The sequence below is a fragment of the Ictidomys tridecemlineatus genome, chromosome 3 (assembly GCF_052094955.1).
Source record: "Ictidomys tridecemlineatus isolate mIctTri1 chromosome 3, mIctTri1.hap1, whole genome shotgun sequence".
Classification (NCBI taxonomy): Eukaryota; Metazoa; Chordata; class Mammalia; order Rodentia; family Sciuridae; genus Ictidomys; species Ictidomys tridecemlineatus.
In genome coordinates, this window is record NC_135479.1 from 209,263,231 (window position 1) to 209,282,089 (window position 18,859).

Consider the following 18,859-nt stretch of genomic DNA (forward strand, 5'->3'; position numbering starts at 1 on the left):
GAGATGATATGATTATGTTAAGATTTGCATTCATATGGATATTGGACTCCTGGAGAGTTCCCATCGGTTGGGGAAGTACAGTAGGAGGGAATTCCGGGGAACTCGTTCTGGGGTTTGGGAAAACGACGCTGCGTGTGTGGATCGGTTTTCTTCCTGGGCATGTACAGGGTATTGGCGGCAGTTTCAAAAATAAAGTTTGTTCCTGCTTGAGTGGCTTGTGATTTTATGCCCATCCAGACTGTGGCAATTGGTGGCCTGTACGGGGCATGCCTGAAGCTTGGAAGTGAGTAAAATTGCTCGCCCCTGAGGGAAGGCGACAGAATGGGTGACCATTTCAAAAAACAATGTGTTCTTGTTTTGGTTTATTTTTTTTAATTTATTTTTTCTTTTTTTTGAGAGTGAGAGAGGAGAGAGAGGAGAGAGAGAATTTTTTTAATATTTATTTTTTTAGTTGGCGGACACATCTTTGTTGGTATGTGGTGCTGAGGATCGAACCCGGGCCGCACGCATGCCAGGCGAGCGCGCTACCACTTGAGCCACATCCCCAGCCCATTTATTTTGTTTTTATTTCAAGCTGCCTATCCCTAGAATTTTCTCAGGGAAACTGGGAAAAATGGTTGGCTCAAGGTTTGAAGTTGTTCGGCCCTGAGAAAGAGAAAATTGATACAACTATTCTTTGTTCTGTTTTTGTTTCATTCTGTTTTGGCTTTGTTTTATGCTATCTTATTGGGTTGCGTTACCTTTATAGTAGATTAGAAACTAGTAAAAAACAAACCAAAAGACTGTTAAGTAAATTGTTAGAGGTCCAGACTATGGTAGAAAACATGTTAGGTCAAGCAAAAGAGAAGGTCTCTCGAGCTAGTCAGACAGAGGAAAAACAACCATCAGGTGGGGAATTACAACAGGAGGCTGCTACTAACTCCGTTCTATCACCAGAGGGCATAATTCAACCAACAGCTCCATCTACAGCTGAGCAGCCCTCAACTCCCATAATTGAGAACGCCACGTGTGTGGATCAGTTTTCTTCCCAGGTGTGTACAGGGTATTGGTGGCAGTTTCAAAAAAAAAGTTTGTTCCTGCTTCAGTGGCTTGTGATTTTGTGCCCAGCCAGACTGCGGCAATATTATACCCCATAATCACGACCCAGATCAAGATGTAGGGCATTTGCAGCTCACAAAATGGACTCCTTAATGCCTTTTCCTAGTTAACCTTCCTCTAAAGGTAACCACTATTCTAATATTTACCACCAGATTAATTTTTCCTGATTTTAAACTTTACACCAGTGGAAGCACACACTGTATATTCTTTGTCTGACTTATGGCCGACCATTATGTCTATGATGGTCATCCATGTCATCAGGTATAACAAAAATTAGTTCCTGCATGCATGGCTTTTAGCATTCCATGGTATATAAGCTCTACTTATGTACCTCTCTGTACTTGAGAGTTGGCTGGTTCTCTTAAAGTGCTCTAGTGTGGTGACACTATCATCACAAAATACAGAGCTGGGAAAAACGAAGGAACAGGAAACAGCAGATTCATATCATCACCTGCATGCTTATTATGGTCACTGAAACAGAAGCCCTACTTTTGTTAAAATTCCTCCTTCTCTCCCTTCTTTCCTTCAAAGAGAGTGTTAAATTTGCATATCTAAAATGTATGACTTCACTCTTGTATATAGATACCCTAAAGAAAAAATGACCAGCCAGATAGAGATTTAGGGTATCAAAGTTTGAGAGTCTTGAGGGTTAAATAAATTTAGATTTGGACCCACTGGTTTTGAGTGTATTTTCTAACTTTTAAACACCTTCTGTTTCTTATACAAGCTCATCCAAATATTAATAAGGTGGTGCCAAATAAATTTATTTACCAAATCCTCCAGCCCCTCAACTGCACTTCTCCAAATATTGACAATTCAGTAAAATGCATAACCATCTACCCAGTTCCCTAATCCAAAAACACCTAGGAATGACCCTTGATCACAACTTCTCTCAGTCAGCCCTCACTACTCTGCACAATCAGATCTATATACTTAGTCTGCTGAATTCTGACGAAAGTTGCAAAGCTATCCCTGCCTCCCAACTTCACTACCACTCTTGTTGATGCAGCAATCGTTTTTTGCCAGGAATAATGCAACAGCATCCTAATGGTATCCTCGCTTCCCTATTCCTGCCCCACTCCCAGTTCCTCTCCAGAGTTATTCTCCATCCACCAGAGCAACTTTAAAAAAACATAAATTAGGCCTCGTCACTTCTTTTCTTAAAGACTCCAACAGCTTGGTACTGAAAGTGCCCCTAAACTCACCACACTTGACTTAAATCCAAGCTTCCTACACTGGCCAACAAAGCCCTTCACTATGTGGCCTGGACTCACTAGGTGTACCTCGGACAACATCTCTCCTTGTCCAGTGTGCTCCAGGCCCAATGCTGGCCTTCTCTCTGTTCTTAGGACACACCAAGCTCCTTCCTGCATTATAGTCCTTGCTACACCTGCTTCAAACTTAGTTCATACTGTCCCTCCAATCTTTTTATGCCTGGTTGCTTTTTTTGCTATTCAAATCTCAGCCCCAACTACTTTCCTCTGAAAAGCCCTCCTTAACAACCCAAACTAAAATAGTTATCCCTTTACTTTCCAGAACATTATACTACCTTTTCTCTGCACAGCACTCATCACAAATATTTTTCATATTTGCTTGGTCTGCTTCAACTTACCTCCAAAATATAAGTTCTTTATAAAAAAATTTTAGTTGTAGTTGGACACAATACTTTTATTTATCTTTATGTGGTATTGAGGATCATACCCAGGGCCTCGCACATGCTAGGTGAGCGCTCTACCGCTGAGCCACAACCCCAGCCCCCAAATATAAGTTCTTTAAAAAATATAATTCTTTAAAATATAAGCTCTTTGAGAGAATCTTACCATTATTCTATCCCAAGTGTCCAGAAAAATACCTGACACAAACAAGCACTCAATACATATTTATGTTACAGACATGCATCTGATGGCACAAATTTTAAATGTACCCTTCACTCAAATCCAGGAGTTTGCATTCTGGGCCCCTCAGGACAAACAGGAGGAAAGACACAATTGACCTTTGAAAATTACAGCATCAATGCTTCTCTGAAGGATTATATCAACATGGTTGGTTTTTTTTTTTTTAAATCTGCTAAACGGTAATGCAGTACTTTATTTATTCTATTAATAATAAATATTTGAAAACAATGTTAATTAAAATTTACTTAAGAGAAGAATAACTTTTATTTTTTTACATTTCAATATTGAGCAATAATAAGAAAAAATAAATAATTATGGTCAAAATTATTCTGTCAAAAAACATGCTTGATATTAGCATCTTTACATGCAACTCAGTTTTTGTTGTAAAGTTCTTTGGTTGCAAGAAAGAACATTTGGTTTACTTCACTAATAGAAATATCTCTTAATGCTGGGATGGCCTCTGCTTGGTATTTCTTCTGCTGTTGATTTTTAGCATAGTTATCTAAAAGAAAAAAAAAAGTTCTGTTTACTTAAGCAATTTCTCCTGTAGTTTTTGTGGCTGATGGAGACCCACCACAGTTCACCAGGTTGATGTTTGGAAAATGACAAATAACATGCTTAAAATAATGAAATAACTACTTAATTCTCTCTTTAAAAGAAGTGCCCCAGTAAAACAAAAATGTAATTAGCAAAGTATTTTTCTCATTTCTAATTCAGAAAAAAATTAATATCTCATTCAAATGTACAATGATGATTAAAGTTCCATTTCACAATTCTGACAGGGACAGAATTATACCCAGGCCTTAAAGATATAGTTAAATCAACACTGCAAAAATTCATTAAATCTTTTGGTATAAATATTCATAAAAAATTAACAATTTCCTCTCTTTGTACAAGTTGCCTATCTGCTATAATTCCAATCAAGAATGCAGGGAATATAGTAGGTTATCAGGAAAAAAACTAAAAATAACATTAATTTTCAAGAGACATTGCATAGATTCATGAATAAAGGTTTTACAATGTACAAAAAAAATCATACCAGGGAACTTAAAAAATACTTCCCAGAATCTAAGAAAGCTCACAAATCAGTATACCTACTTTTAGACTTGAAAGGAAAGAACCTGAAACAAAACAAAACAAAATAAACCCCTCGAGAACATATGGCTCTTCTATCTACTTGTTAGAGATGTGGTGTACACAACAATTTGAGGAGGATGCATACCCCAAATTCCCTTGTGAATAAAGTCTTATACCTACTTGCCATCCCTTGAGCAACAGTGACTATTTAGGATAAAAGAAGTTTCTCTCAGGTAAAGTTACTGAGGAACATACTTTATATACTTGTACATTGCACAGGAAAATATACCTGTTAGTTGGTGGTATAATTCATCAGAACTGATTTAATCTATGACTATAACTAGTGCATATTCATCATAACTTAGTACCTCAATGTAAACATTTCCTTTTGTATTGCTTTGTACTCATTCCTCATAGATGATGATGATGATTACTATTATTTCTGGTACTGGGGATTGAACCCAGGAGCACTTAACTACTGAGCTACATCCCCAGCCCCTTTTTATAGAGACAGGATCTTGCTAAGTTGCTTAGGGCCTCACTAAATTGCTGAAGCTGGCTTTGATCCTCTTGCCTCTGCCTCCTGAGCTGCTGGGATTACAGGTGTGTACCACCACACTGGGCTCCTAGATTCTTTTTATTGATCTAATGTGTCTTGAAGCATATTCTTAATTGCTTTTCTGATTAAAATTCTAAAACCCCACTCCTCCATTCCCCTAGCACTTTTCTCTTATATATATTTACCTGTGATTGTATGAACGGAGTTGAGTGGAGAAGTACTCATCATGTTAATTCCAAATAAGAGTACATAACCAATTCCTATAGTAATAAGGAGGTATACAGGTAGTGCGACTGCCCAATATCTGTGGAAGAGAATATTAATGTGTATGACAGATTATCTTAAAAGTTATCATTCTTAAGAGTCATGACAAAACATACCAATTTTTATATTCAATTTTTAAAATTTTTTTTTACTTGTAGATGGTCACAATACCTTTATTTATTTATTTTTATATGGTGCCAGGTATCAAACCCAGTGCCTCACACATGCTAGGCAAGCCCTCTACCACCGAGCCACAACCCACCCCCACCCCCTTTTTTTTGGTGCTGGGGATTGAACCTAGGACACACCAGGCAGCACTCTGCCAACTGAGCTATATCCTCAGCCCTATATTTCATTTTATTTTATTTTTTTTTTTATTTTATTTTTTTTTATTTATTTATTTTTTAAGATAGAGTGAGAGAGAGGAGAGAGAGGAGAGAGAGAGAGAGAATTTTTAATATTTATTTTTTAGTTCTCGGTGGACACAACATCTTTGTTGGTATGTGGTGCTGAGGATCGAACCTGGGCCGCACGCATGCCAGGCGAGCGCGCTACCGCTTGAGCCACATCCCCAGCCCCCCTATATTTCATTTTAATTAAATATAATTTATAGTAATAAATGTACATGACAGTCAAATAACTCTATAAGGGTTATAATAGAAAGCTGCAGTCCCCTGTTCCATCCATCCTGACCCTGAAATCCTAATCCCCAAAAAGGACACCTTTTAACACCTGAGCTATTTCTTCTGGTACTTCTTCATTTCTACATATCATGTTCATATTAATTTCTTGATTTTTTTTCAGATATTTTCTCTAGACTTCCTAATTTGGAGATAGGAACCTAACTCTTCCTATTCTCTTCTATACCTATGTCACAATTTCTGGTTATCACTAGTTATTAAGAACTATTGTGATTACATAAATAATGTTTGTAACTGAGAACCTTAGAATATCACTATTACATATTTTCTTATGTATTATTATTTTTTAAGTTAGTAATTACATCATTTTGAATGTATACTTGGTTTTCCATCTACCTGTCAATATTCCAGCCCCAAATTCTAATATGCCTTTAAATTTACCTCTCTAAACAGGTAAGCACATTGCATGTCCTATCTTGGCATATTTTACTGATGCATTATTGCTTTAATAATTTCCTTAATTTTTTTTCCTTTCTGGAACTTCTAGTGGTTAAATTTTTTGCCCTGAATATTTTTCATTTCTCTGACTTTTTGTTCTACCTTCTAGAGATTAACTTTTATCTTCCAACCTTTTCAATTAAAAATTTAATTTTGGCTATCATAATTACCAAGTATGATAACTTCTTAAACATTCCCTTTATAGAGTATACTGTTGATTTCATAATTGTAATCTTTTCTTATCTTTGAGGATTTTTTTAATTTAAAAGTTTTCTTCTGTATCCGGCATTACCTCAATTTTCCTTTTTTCTTTTGTTTTTGTACTCCGGTTAGAAGCTATCTTTCAATATCTAATAACTTATACCAGTCCAAGTGCTAACAAACTAACTGAAGCACAGTGGGCAAGGATGGCCAACTAGTCAGCCTCCCTCTAAAAGACCTGGCTGCTTTACTGGAGTCCTCCAAATGGCAGAAATTATAGGTTTTTTTCTTTCACACTGGTCAGCTTCCTGAGGAAGGTACCTCTTTCTCACTTTTTTCTAGAAGGAGAGGATGGTATAAGTCTGGGAGCCCCTGGCAGTTGCTAGGAGAGGGGGTGTGCCTTATCATTCAGCCATGCAGATGTTCAATTATTCTGGCTTGCAGTAGGTGCCTCATTTCCCACACTCAGATCTAAGGCCCCCCAGACTAGCAACTTTCAGCCTTTCTACAGGGTAAAATGATTTTCTACAAGGGAGGGTAGGGACAGTCTTGCAGTTATGAAGACTAAACAAGGTAGGACTAAGGATAGAATGCTCTTTAAATATTTTTTTCTGTCCAAACCAGAATTACTATGTTAAAGAGGTACTTATACCTCCAATTTCTGAACCATTGTAGCATTCAAGGGCAAAAATGTTCTTGATGGCTTCCCTATTCTAGCCGTATGAAAAAAATAAACTCCCCTATCTCAATTTATACAAAATTTTGTTGATACCTCTTATCTGTTATTCTTTCTTTCTATGGGTTTATACCTCTAAAGTATGTTTTTTTCCCCCCTAGGGTTCATGGTAGGAAGATTTATGGGGATAAATGTGTGCTCACACTACCATCTTTAATTTAGAGTTTTATTAATCATAATCTTTAAAGTTTTATTTATATATGTCCATCTATGGATTTTTAAAAGAATAATGAAAGATCTGGATAGTTTAAGGAGTAACATACTCCTTTAAAACAGCATTAGTTTTACTCTTAACAAATATTAAACTTACTTTTGAGGCCAATAGGTTAAGCCTAAGGAGTTTAGCCAAGATTCAGGAATAAAAGCCCACATAAGATAAAGTACTGTAGAAGAAAATAAAAAAGAAAAAGTTAAGTAGGGCACATATTCAATCTAAAAAGTTTCAGGTACAAAAAAGCTCCTCTGAAGTACCCCTGATTTGTCAGAAATGATTCCCCCCTTGCTCCTCATTTATACCATTCTTATATTACTTATCATAAGTACCTTATTAGTAATTTAAAATGTTTTTTAGTTTTAGGTGGACACATTATCTTTATTTATTTTTATATCATGCTGAAGATCAAACCTAGTGTCTTCTATGTGCAAGGCGAACACTCTACCACTAAGCCACAACCCCAGCTATTTATTAGTAATTTTTTATTATCTTAACTCTCATAGTGTATTAAGTAATTCAGGGTATAAAACATGCCTCAGGAATTACTGTACTTTTTACCATACCTAATTCTTTGCTTTATGTATACTAGATAGTCAGTACTTCATCTCCACAGGGTTGAGGTAATTATAGACATTTACTTATTAAAAGGGGTATTTATCTACTCTAGTTCTGATCTGCTATGTGTTAGGCTTCTGACTGGGTACAACTTTCTCTCCCTCAATCCCAAGTCTCTGCAGCACCCTTTATGTTCTTCTGTGTAATAGCAATAGCTCTGAGTGCTCACTGTGGAGTAGGCAAAATTCCATACGTATTATTTAATTTAATCCTCAAGACAACCCCAAAGTATGTGTGCAATTTCTACAGATGAGGAAATGGAATTTAGAAAGATTATATCATTTGTTTGAGGAAAGTTGCAGAGTCAAATTTCAAACTAACTTTATCAGTGATGATAGATTTTTTTTTTTTTTTTGGACAAATATGTATTATAGAAGTCTCTATGTCAGGAGTGAGTTATAATGAACCATAAAGAGATGGTTTCTGCCCTCCCAGAGCTTAAAATCTTGTGAACAGGACAATAAATTGATCTTTTCACTACACTGTGATGAATGCTAATGAATGAGTAGTAATAAGAGATGACACAGGAGCATATTAGAAGGACCTCCTTTATCATCTTTCCCTTTGCTTTTCTTTTTCTTTTGTAATACCATGACTTGAACACCAGGGGTGCCACCACTAAGCTACATTCCCTAGTCCATTTTTTAAAAAATAATTTTTTTAGTTGCAGATGGACACAATACCTTTATTTCATTTGCTTATTTTTATATGGTGCTGAGAATTGAACCCAGTGCCTCACATGTGCCAGGTGAGTGCTATACCACTGAGCCACAACCAGAGTTCTCCTGTCCTATTTTAAATTTTGTGACAGGGTCTTGCTAAATGGATCAGGCTGGCCTAGATCTTGCAATCCTCCTGCCTCAGCCTCTGGAGTCTCTGGGATTACAGACATTCCCACTGTACTTGGCTCCCCCTTGCTAAAATATTTCCTTATAGTACAAGTTATAATCTGGCATTGTATTATGTTTTACTTATTTACTTTGTCCGTCAGCTAGCTCCTCCCACTAGAAAGCCTGTAACAAGTAAACACTCAATTTTTAAAAATTAATTTCCGGTTGTGGGCATCATGGAATTTAAGCCTTAAAGGCATTTCTTTTATTTATTTATATAGTTTCTAATCCTTGAAATACTTTTTTTTTTTTTTTTGAACTCAGGGGCACTCAACCACCGAGCCACATCCCCACCCCTATTTTGTATTTTATTTAGAGACAGGATCTCACTGAGTTGTTAGTGCTTTGCTGTTTGCTGAGGCTTTGAACTTGCTATACTCATCTTAGCCTCCCAAGCCACTGGGATTACAGGTGTGAGCTACTGCGCTCGGCAATTCTTGAAATACTATTTGAATAGACATTTACAAAAAAGATACCAGGGCAAACATTTATTATATTCTTATTGTATCTTTGCATTATGTGCTTTACAGTTTACTACCCCAGTTAATACTCACAACAGTCATAAGAGGCAACAGAGTGAAATCTGTCAATATGTCTGGGTTCAAATTCTAGCTCTATCATCTCCTAGTGACCTTGGGCAAATTACTTAAACCCCAGTATTCTCATTTTTAAAACAAGGACAACAATAACAGTACTACCCACAGGACTGTTTTATACATAACAAGCATTCAATAACCATCATTATCAATATCCTTTTACAGATAAGGAAACTGATCCCAGAGCAAACAGCAAACCTGTGGAAGAGTCAGAATTGAACTCAGTTATAACTTCTCCACAGACTCTATAGGCAACAGCTCTGACATTAGGTTATTTGTTTTCAATTAGGGTTCAGAAGTATCACCACTCCTCCATTTCCTGGTTTTCACCAAATTCCAGAAAGTTGGATTAGGGGTATTCATAATTGCCTCGTAATCCCCAAATCTTTCTGGGAAGAAAGGTGGGTCTTGTTGTGTGAACCTCGGTATGTTAGAACCTCGGTTTCCTTACCTATAAAATGGGACATAAGGGGATTAAGTGAGTCAGGATGTTGTGGCCACTTCTTTCAATCTGCCCTCTCTAGCCAAGTTCTCTTCCCTCCCCAGCTCCTGCAGGCAGCCCTGGAGCCATCCCAAACTCACTTCCAAACCCTCTCATGCCTTTATTCCAGGCCCATGCCACCATCTTCCTCCCCTCCTGCTTATTCTCAAATACAAGTGCCAGGGGGACGGTCCCTGGAGGAAGCCAACTCTGAATTCCCCTTGATTTCAACAGATCTGTTCTGCCACCCGAGGACCCACCCCCTGGCGCTCACCAGGGCTTTACGGGTGCCCTCCTTCATGGCAGGGACCTGGTTTACTTTTGGCCACCTCGCAGAGCTGGCCTGCAGAGCACTGCGCAAGCCCGACTGCCCTCGGGTTTTCTTGGACAGGGACGTAGCTCCTGTGTGCACACTCTAAGCAAGTGCACTATTTCCTGGTCCTTGGACACCAGAGAAAGCCCCTGGCCATCCTTCAGGAAAGTACTTACTGAAGCCAAACTGGGAGCTTAAGAAAAGAACAAAGCCATAAATCGCTCTTTCTGGCAATGGCGACGGTGAATTTTCCACCATTTTCCCTGAGGCTTTGGACAATCTGCGGAGAAGGAACACAGTCGTCAGTGGTCACGCCCCTCCAACATGGGTCTGTCATCACCTCAGCGCTCCGCCAGGGCACCGCCACCGCGGAGCCCACCCGCCGTCCCGCGCCCGGAAGCGCGCCCCCGCGGGCACGCGCGCCCCTGCAGCGGGGGCGCCGGCCTGCGAGGCCGGCCTCACTGCGGTCAGGGGCGCTCGAGGACGCCCCACCGCCCCGGGCCCTGACCCTTCCAGGGGGCTTAATTCAGTTCCTCTCCCGAGGTCAGGCGGCGGAGGTCCTCGGCCCGGGGTCCCACTCCGCCCACCTGCCCCTCCCGACCACACGGCCACCTCAGCGCCCACTTCTCTGCGCAAGCGCCGACCGAGGAGCCGCAGTGGGGGGAGGAAAAGAGGAACTCTAGGGAAAGGCCGGGGGCGACGGCGCCCCCCGCCCAAGCGCAGGCGCAACGCGACCCTCGCGGGGAGGGAGCTAGCGAGCGTGGGGGCCGCCCGACTGGCGGCCGCAGAAGGGTGGGCGGTGCAGCCAGACTGCGCATGTGCGCTGGCAGCCCACGTGACGCGCCTGCAGCCTGCGCCGCCGCCCGCTACCGCCCGCCATCCGGCTGACGTGGAGGGCCGGAGGCGGCGGCGGCGGCGGCCCGCGTCCGAGGCTCGCGGGCTGCGGGCCCGGGTGAGTGCACAGCCAGCGCGCGGCAGGGCTCCCGGATGTGTCACCTTGTCCCGTCGCAGTCGAGATGCCCCGGGAGCTGGGCCCTCCACACCCCCTCCGTGGGTGTGTGGTGAGTGTGGGTGTGTGCGCGTCGCCCCGCATCCCTTGCAGAGGTGCCTGCTGTGTGTGCGTGGGCCGGTGCCCGGCCCTGGGGGGTGTGGCCGCTTCTGTCTGTCCCGGTGGGTGTGTCCCCTTTGTCCTCCCCCTTCGCGAGCTTGGGCCTAGGGTGCCTGTGCGACATGGGGGCGGCCACTGTGTGCGCATCCCCCGGCAGCCCCGCGCCCCGGTCTCGGTTCGTGCGTGGGTGACACCTGCTAGGCGCGCGTGCACGCGCCCATGGGTCTCCTCCTGGTCCCCTTTGTGTAGGTGGCAAGTTTTCTCGGAGGCGGCGTGGGCGCTCACGGCCTCGGTGGGTGACCCCCCTTTTGTCACTGTTCCCTCTGGGGCGCGCGTCCCCAGCGCGCGTGGCCGCTCCTGCTGCGGTCGCGACCCTCGCCTGGCGCATCCCCTGCGAAAGTGTGCGTCTTCGCGTGGGTGCGGCATAGGGCCTGTCGCGTGCATGAGCTCGGGTGCGGGGATGCGTTTGCGAGTGTTCGTGAGAGCGCGCGCGCGTGCCCTTGCATGTCTGCGTTCTCCGCGTTCTAGACACCTGTGTGCGGAGAAGGGCAGCCAGTCCAGAGCCGGCCCCGTGCGCAGGGGATTGACCAGGGAGGGGGACGCCACCCCAGCGCTCCCGCTCCGCGGTTCCTTCGCTGAGCCTCCTCCTTCCCCAGAACGCCAACGCGAAGGGGGAGGGCATCCAAGGGTCTGGCGGCCACCTGCTCTGCAGTGTTGGCGACGTCATTTTGGCCAGTGGAGCCATACTGTTCTGGGGACAGAATAGGGAGACCTATTAGGGGGAAAAATTGATCAGAGACATGGGTGAATGAGATGGTACCAGTGAGTTGTTCCTTTTCCAGAGGCGCCCTAGATCCCGAACGCCCTTAAGATGCCAGCTCCTTCCAAAATATGTGCCCCTGCCAGCCGGCAAATGCGTAGTAGCTATCCCTGGACGTTCTCGATGATACTTACTGGTTCACAGTGTTTTATGACGTTCACATAAATGTCTTTCTGTTCTGCCCAACGGTGAGGGAAACGAGGTAGAAATCTTAATTCCTCACCTTGGGAGGAGTAAATCACAGTTTGCTTATGATTACAGTCCTAGTTAGGACACCTTTTGTTGAAAGAAATTTGTATTTTATCATCAGGATAGTGGAATTTATTATAAGGATATACGGGAAAAAAAACTTCAAACCCATTAGGGACCCACCTACTACTACTATTATTCGTTCCTGCTTTGCGCTCAAGGGCTCAAGGGCTGCGTTTGGTGTGTCTCTGTTCTGCGCAATTTCCTATTCTTGACTAATTTTCCATTCCTTTAATTTGTGGAGCATTTTGAATATAAATGGAGATCTAATCGATGATTTAGATTTTACAGATGTAATTATTTTGCCAGATTTACTTCAAATCTTTTTTGTAAAAAAATAAAATTAAAAGATTGTGGAGGTACTTTCAGTTCCTCCCCCTCCTTACCTAGAGATAGCCACTGTGTTTAGGTTTGTGTAAATCATTTCTTTGCATATTTTATACTTTGCTCACGGTGAATCTACAAACATACATTGTGTTGTTGGATTTTAAACTAATGATATTAAACTACGTGTGTTTTTTTGCAACTTGCTTTTTTCACCCAGTATCACATTTAGAGATTTCTATATGAATAAATTGAATGATCAGTTATGAATGATCTTTGGTGAATTCATTTTAATTCCTGGTATAGAATTACATTGTATGAATATAACATAATTTATACATTCCCCTATTGATGGACTATGAAGTTGTTTCCAGTTTTCGACTCTTTAAAAAACAGTCCTGCAATAAATATCTTTGTACCTGTCTGCTATGCACACATTTGGAAGTTTCTCTAGGAAGTATGTCTGTGTAGTAGATTTGCTGGGTAGAAGTATGTGCATCTTCAATTTAAACAGAAGCTCTCAAAGCGGTTTTACCAATTTTCACTATTGGTATTGAGTGAAAACACCCATTTCCTCATATCCTTGCTAACACTATGTCATTATACTACATTTTTTTGTCTTCTCTTTACTGACCAGCTTCCTTATGACTAGCTTGCTGTTGCATTTGCTTGCAGTCATCTAGGCTTTTGCTTTAGCCCTGTGTCAACCTATGAGTTCCTGTCTCAAGCTAATTAGCTCAATCTTTAATGCATTTGATCTTCAAAATTAATTTCAATGAACATTTATTATGTACCTAATATTGCGATGGTTGATGTAAAGATAGGATTTCCATGATATGTTATATGTATCTCTCAAGTGGCAGGTGAGGGGAATTAATTAAAGCAATTTTTATAAGATGAATGTTTTAAAAAATTTTCTTTTTATTTTAATGTAATATTTGATATATTGAAAATGTGTAATATATGCAAGCTGTGAAGCAAAACAATAAAATGAACACCTGTGAATCGACCAGTTAATCCAAGAATCAAAATAACCAATATTGAATGTGTTCACCCAAAAGGTGATTATCTTGAATTGTGTGTTATTCTTTGCATTTTAAAAATAATTTTTATCAGATTTGTAAATATCCCTCAACAATGTATTGTATGTTTTCTGTGTTTGGAGAAAAAAAAAAGAAAGGAATTACTGGGTACTGTAGTCTTTGGGAACATGTTTATTTCATCCAATGTTACATTTCTAAGGGTCACTGATATTGAGAATGGTTGTAAGTCTTTAATTTTTACTGCTGTGTAATATTCCACAGGTGAATATAACACAGCTTATGCATTCTCCTATTGGTGGGTGTTCTGGTTGTTGAGTTTTTCTTACTTTGAAGAGTCTTGTATATACAGAGTTGAAAGAATTTCTTTTAATTTTCATCCTGGGGTATATGATTTTCCAAGTAGTATATGGGAACAGGAGATGTTAATGAATTTCTAGATCATTAAATTCTGTATGTGATCTTTCTTGAAACTGTATGCCTGAGACCAATAATAGAGTCCTGCTGGTTCAACTTTCACACCTTCCCTTTCATCACAGTAGTTTTTTACATAAAACAAACCACATACCTACAAGGAAGAACTAGGGAATAGCCCCAAGTAGGAAAACTCTGGAAACCAAAGAGGTAATTTAAAATACAGTGTATAGCATTGGGGAAAGCCATCTTTAATTCAGGCAACACCTCTCCATTATTTCAAGAGATGCATGTCCAATAAAATTTCACTTTTCTATTTAATTATCAGTATATATAGCTATTTTGATTAACTGTATGGTTATTAATAATTATACATTTAAAAGAAACATTCTAGTTTTAAATGCTACTATAATACTCTATAAATTCATCATTTGCAATTATTTAAGCTTGATGCCAGAATTTTTTAGATGTTGCTGTAAAATGTGAATGATTTTTCAAAGCATTTTTGGTTGAGAGGGAAAAGAAAAATAGTAAACGTAAGCTGTTTGCTAGAAGTGGAATTGCTGGGTCAAAGGGTGTGTAAATATTCAACTTTACGAATGATTCCAGGGTTTGAAGTGGTTGTACCAGTTTATATTTTGGCCAAAAGATTTTTCAACTTAGATATTTTCATCAGCAGTGTGTAAGTAGATGTATATCTTCTCCAATACTTATGTTAGATGTCCTAATATTTGCCACTGGAATGGGTATGATATGATACATCGTTGTGGTTTTAATTTGCATTTGTTTGATTATTGAGATTGAACATCTCTTCATATATTTATGAGCCATTTATATTTTCCTTTTATGAAATACCTGGTCATGTCTTTTTATCCATTTTTTTCCTATTGAGTTGTCTTATAAAACTGGTAACAGGTCTTTTATTGATTATATACATTATAAATATCTTCTTCCAGTTTTTGGCCAGTCTTTTTACTCTTCATGGTATATTTCATTCACTCTTTCTTAATTTTAATGTTCTGTAACTGAAAACCTTTCTTGTTCTGGGTTTATAAAGACATTCTCCTGTGTTTCTTTCTAGAAGTTTTAAAATGACACTTTTTACATTTAAATTCATAATCCATCTGAAATTGATTTTTCCTTTTTTGGAATGGTGTTAGTGATTCACATTCATTTTATCCCTTCACGTGGTTCCAGCCCCTCAGTCACTAGTGATCTGCTGTACTATTTCTTTTACATTTGGCTTCTATGTGCATGATGGGTCTGTTTCTGGTTTGCCTTTCTGCATCACTTGTCACCTGTTCTGTATCATGTGCAATCTTTTTCTGCGTTGATACTCACACGGTCTTAATCAATAATGCTATCATTTTACCAGAAATTTTGATATCTGGGGAGGTCTTGAGTCTCAGCTGTTTTTGGACATTTGGATTCTTTAAAGGATCAGTTTGTTACATGAGACATGAAAAACCCTTTGGGACTTAATTGAAATTCATTGAGTAAGTTCTGGAGAGAATTAAAACCCTGAGGATTTTGAGAATATAGTATTTTTATTTATTTAGGTTTTCAGTGTCTTTTAATACAGTTTTATAATTTTCTTTATAGAGATTATTCACTTTTTAAATGCTGATCCAATGTTTTAAATTGTTGTTGGTATTATAAGTGCCAGTGTTTAAGAATCTATTTTTAAAAATTTTAACAGACACAACATTTTTTACCTTTACTTTTATTTATTCATTTTTATGTGGTGCCGAGGATCGAACCCAGTGCCTCCTCGCACATGCTAGGCCAGCGCTCTACCACTGAGCCACAACTACAGCCCCAACAATCTATTTTCTGACAATTATTAGTAAATAGCAATTTAATGTTTTTAATATTGCTTTTTAGTTATCCACTTGATAAACTTCTAATATTTCTAATATATTTCCTGGAATTCCTTTTTTTATGTGAATAATTATATCATTTGCAAATGGTGACAGTTATTTGCTCTTTTATTTTTTAATGTTCTAGCACACTTTTAGATCTATGTTCAATGGAGGTGAGGTGATTATGATTATTCATTAGAAGTGAGTCATTATAATGGGCTTACAGATCTTATTTCCAATTTTAAAGAGAGTGTTTTCCCATAAAAAATAACATTTTGCTATGAGCTTTTGTAGACATCTTTGAATGTGTCCAGGAAATCTGCATTTTGTCATATGTTTTTCTGCATCTGTTGAGAAATATCTCATTTTTTTTTCCTTTTTCCCCCCGTAATTGTTATAAATATAATGAATTTCAATTTATGGGTTTGAAAATTCTTTATTCTTGAGATAAATCCAAACTGGTATTGATGGATTATCTGTTTATGAACTCCTGGATTGAATTTGCTAATATTTTCTTCAGAGTTTTTGAATCTTTTTATAAATAGAATTCTCTTTTTCTTTATTGACTACCTGATTCTGGTATTACTTTATACTGAACTTATATATTGAATTAGCAAGTAGTTCCTCTTTTTTCAGTTGTCTGAGAGAGTTTGGATTGGTCTGATTTGTTTCTTTAAAAAATTGGTGAAACCTATTTGAAAATGACCTAAATTTAGTATTTTCTTTGTGGAAGCTGAGTAGTCATTAGCAGTTGAATGGTAGTAGGAGTGTTCAGGTTCTCTATTTATTTTAGTTTTAGAAATTTGTCCTTTCATCAGCATGTTTAAAGTTTATTGGCATCAAGTTAATAATATTTTAATATTCCTTTCCATCTTTTCTTTATTTGGATGTTCTCTTTTCTCATTTTGAATATTATTTATGTCTGATTTCTCTCTCTGTCTCTGTTTCTCTCTTTTATTATTGCCAAAATTTGTTTTATTAATCTTCTCAAAAGACTAACTTTTTACGGGGGCAAGGTGGGTGCTAGGGATTGAACCCAGGGCCTTGTGCATGCTGATTTCCCTCTTTTATTTATGATTTCCTTCCCTTTCTTTTCTTTTTCTAACTTAAATTGCAAGTTTTAACATCAATTTTAGCCATTTTTGTTTTCTAGTATAAGCATGTAATGCTATAAATTTTCTTGAAATTCATTATTTTCTTCATCTAAGTTTCTAATGCTTTCATTAATTTTCAGAAATTAAGTTCTTATAAAAAGTTCAATTTTTATTTTTTTGGCTTACTATTTAGAAATGCTTTTTGTTTGTTTGTTTGTTTTGTCTTGGTACTGGGGATTGAACCCAAGGGGCTTAACTACTGAGCCACATCCCCAGCCATTTTTTATATTTTATTTAGAAACAGTCTGTTTCTGAGTTGCTTAGGGCCTCGATAAATTGCTGAGGCTGGCCTTGAACTCACTATCCTGCTGCCTTAGCTTTCCCAGCCACTGGGATTACAGGCATGTGCCACCGCACCTGGCATGTTTTATCTTTTCAAATGTATCTGCATTAACTTTTTCATTGTTTTAATTTTCAGGTGTATCTACGTTAATTTTTTTTTCACCTATGTTGTTAGAGAATGTGTTCTTGTTGTTATTTCATTCTTATTTTTATGACCTTGTCCATAGTGAATTCTATAATTTTCCTGTAATCATTAAAGATAAGGAATTGTGTTGTTCAGTCTTTATTAGTTTTTATCATATCATTAATTGAGAAGAGTATGTTGGAATCTTCTGTTACCTTCTAATAGACTTTTTATACTTCTAACAGCTTTTGTTTTTATGTATTTTGAGGTACATATATTAGCTGCATACAAGCTTAATATTTTCTCTTAACATATCTACTCTGTTGCGATCCTCTCTATTCCTAATTTTGCTTTTTTTGACTTAGAGTCTTTGGTGGTAATTTATCTAGAATGTGCTTTTCATTTGATTTTCACTTTTTTCATATTGCTGGTCTTGTCTTTCAGGCCCATCAGACAATCAGTGTCTTTTAATTGGTAGGATTAGAAGTTCCTTTAGTTCAAGACTCTTGATTGGTGGTCAACTCAGTTTTTATTTAAAACTATTTTTTAACCCTTTTCTTAAGAGAATGTGGTGAGAATATTATGCAAAGTCTGCTGCTAGTTTTATTTATGCTTTTTTTTTTGAAGAAAATATCTTTCTTATAACTGCATTGGATTTTGTCTTTGATTTATATCATTTCATTTCTAAGTTTAGATGGAAATTAATTTTTTTTATTCTATTTTGGATACTTGATGTTCATTCTGAATGTTGTCTTTCATGAGATCTAGAAGATTCTGGAGCCTTGTATTCTTTAAATATTGCCTCTTTTTTATTTGGACTGTTCTCCCCTTCTGGAGTTTTAACTGGCTATATGTATGTGTAACTGTTTCTAGATCACTTACTCTTCCCCCATCATACTTTTCATCTTATTTCTCCTTAATAAAATTTTTAGTGCTGGGTAATTTCATCCTTCTTATCGTCTAGTTTACCATTTTTCTCTTAGGTGTGCCTAATTTTCTCTCTAATCCCCCATTTTTTTTCACTTTTAACAATTATATTTTTAATTTCTCAAAGTTCAGCTTGGTTATTTTTCACATATACACAGTCATTCATTGTAGTCTCATGTTACTTGCTCATTTTTGTAGTTATTCACAGACTGTGTCTGGAAATCTCAATGTTTCTATCCTTAGGGGATCCAAATTTATTGCTTTTCCCCCCATCTGTTGTCTGCCCCTCATGGTGGCTTGTTATTTCCAGTGCTTGGTGATCCCCTATTATAAACTCTAAAGATCTATTTGTGAGAGTCTTGAGAGCCTAACTGGAAGTTACTTTTCTTTCTGAAAGCATTTGTATTAGCTTTGGCTGGGAGACAGGAGTTTAATTTCTGAAATTTTGCTTCCGGTCTAGGGTTCACTGTCCTGAGA

At 38.6% G+C, this 18,859-nt stretch overlaps 2 protein-coding genes across 14 annotated transcripts in view; one reads left to right on the plus strand and one right to left on the minus strand.

The window, feature by feature from the left end:
• Positions 1-3,227: 3,227 nt before the first annotated feature.
• Pigp (phosphatidylinositol glycan anchor biosynthesis class P) lies at positions 3,228-10,896 on the minus strand. Of its 3 annotated transcripts, none has more exons than XM_005323491.5 (5): positions 10,691-10,896; positions 10,255-10,358; positions 7,280-7,352; positions 4,815-4,933; positions 3,228-3,495 (listed from the first exon to the last, which is right to left on the minus strand). In XM_005323491.5, exons 1-5 carry the CDS (start codon positions 10,894-10,896, stop codon positions 3,365-3,367), a joined length of 633 nt encoding a protein of 210 aa, XP_005323548.2. In that variant the 3' UTR covers positions 3,228-3,364. The 3 variants fall into 3 exon arrangements, with proteins under 3 accessions (XP_005323548.2, XP_021580978.1, XP_013213251.1); XM_021725303.3 differs by having other exon boundaries at positions 10,587-10,880; XM_013357797.4 differs by having other exon boundaries at positions 10,666-10,805.
• A 1-nt stretch (position 10,897) lies between these two features.
• Ttc3 (tetratricopeptide repeat domain 3) overlaps positions 10,898-18,859 on the plus strand; it is a 119,355-nt gene continuing 111,393 nt past the window's right edge. For 2 of the 11 annotated variants that reach the window (XM_078044637.1, XM_078044640.1), the window contains exon 1: positions 10,898-11,030. The gene's annotated coding sequence lies outside the window, so the exon portion shown is untranslated. Of the gene's footprint in view, positions 11,140-18,859 lie in introns of all 11 variants that reach the window. The other 9 variants (XR_013437028.1, XM_078044630.1, XM_078044629.1 and 6 more) reach the window with 6 other exon arrangements.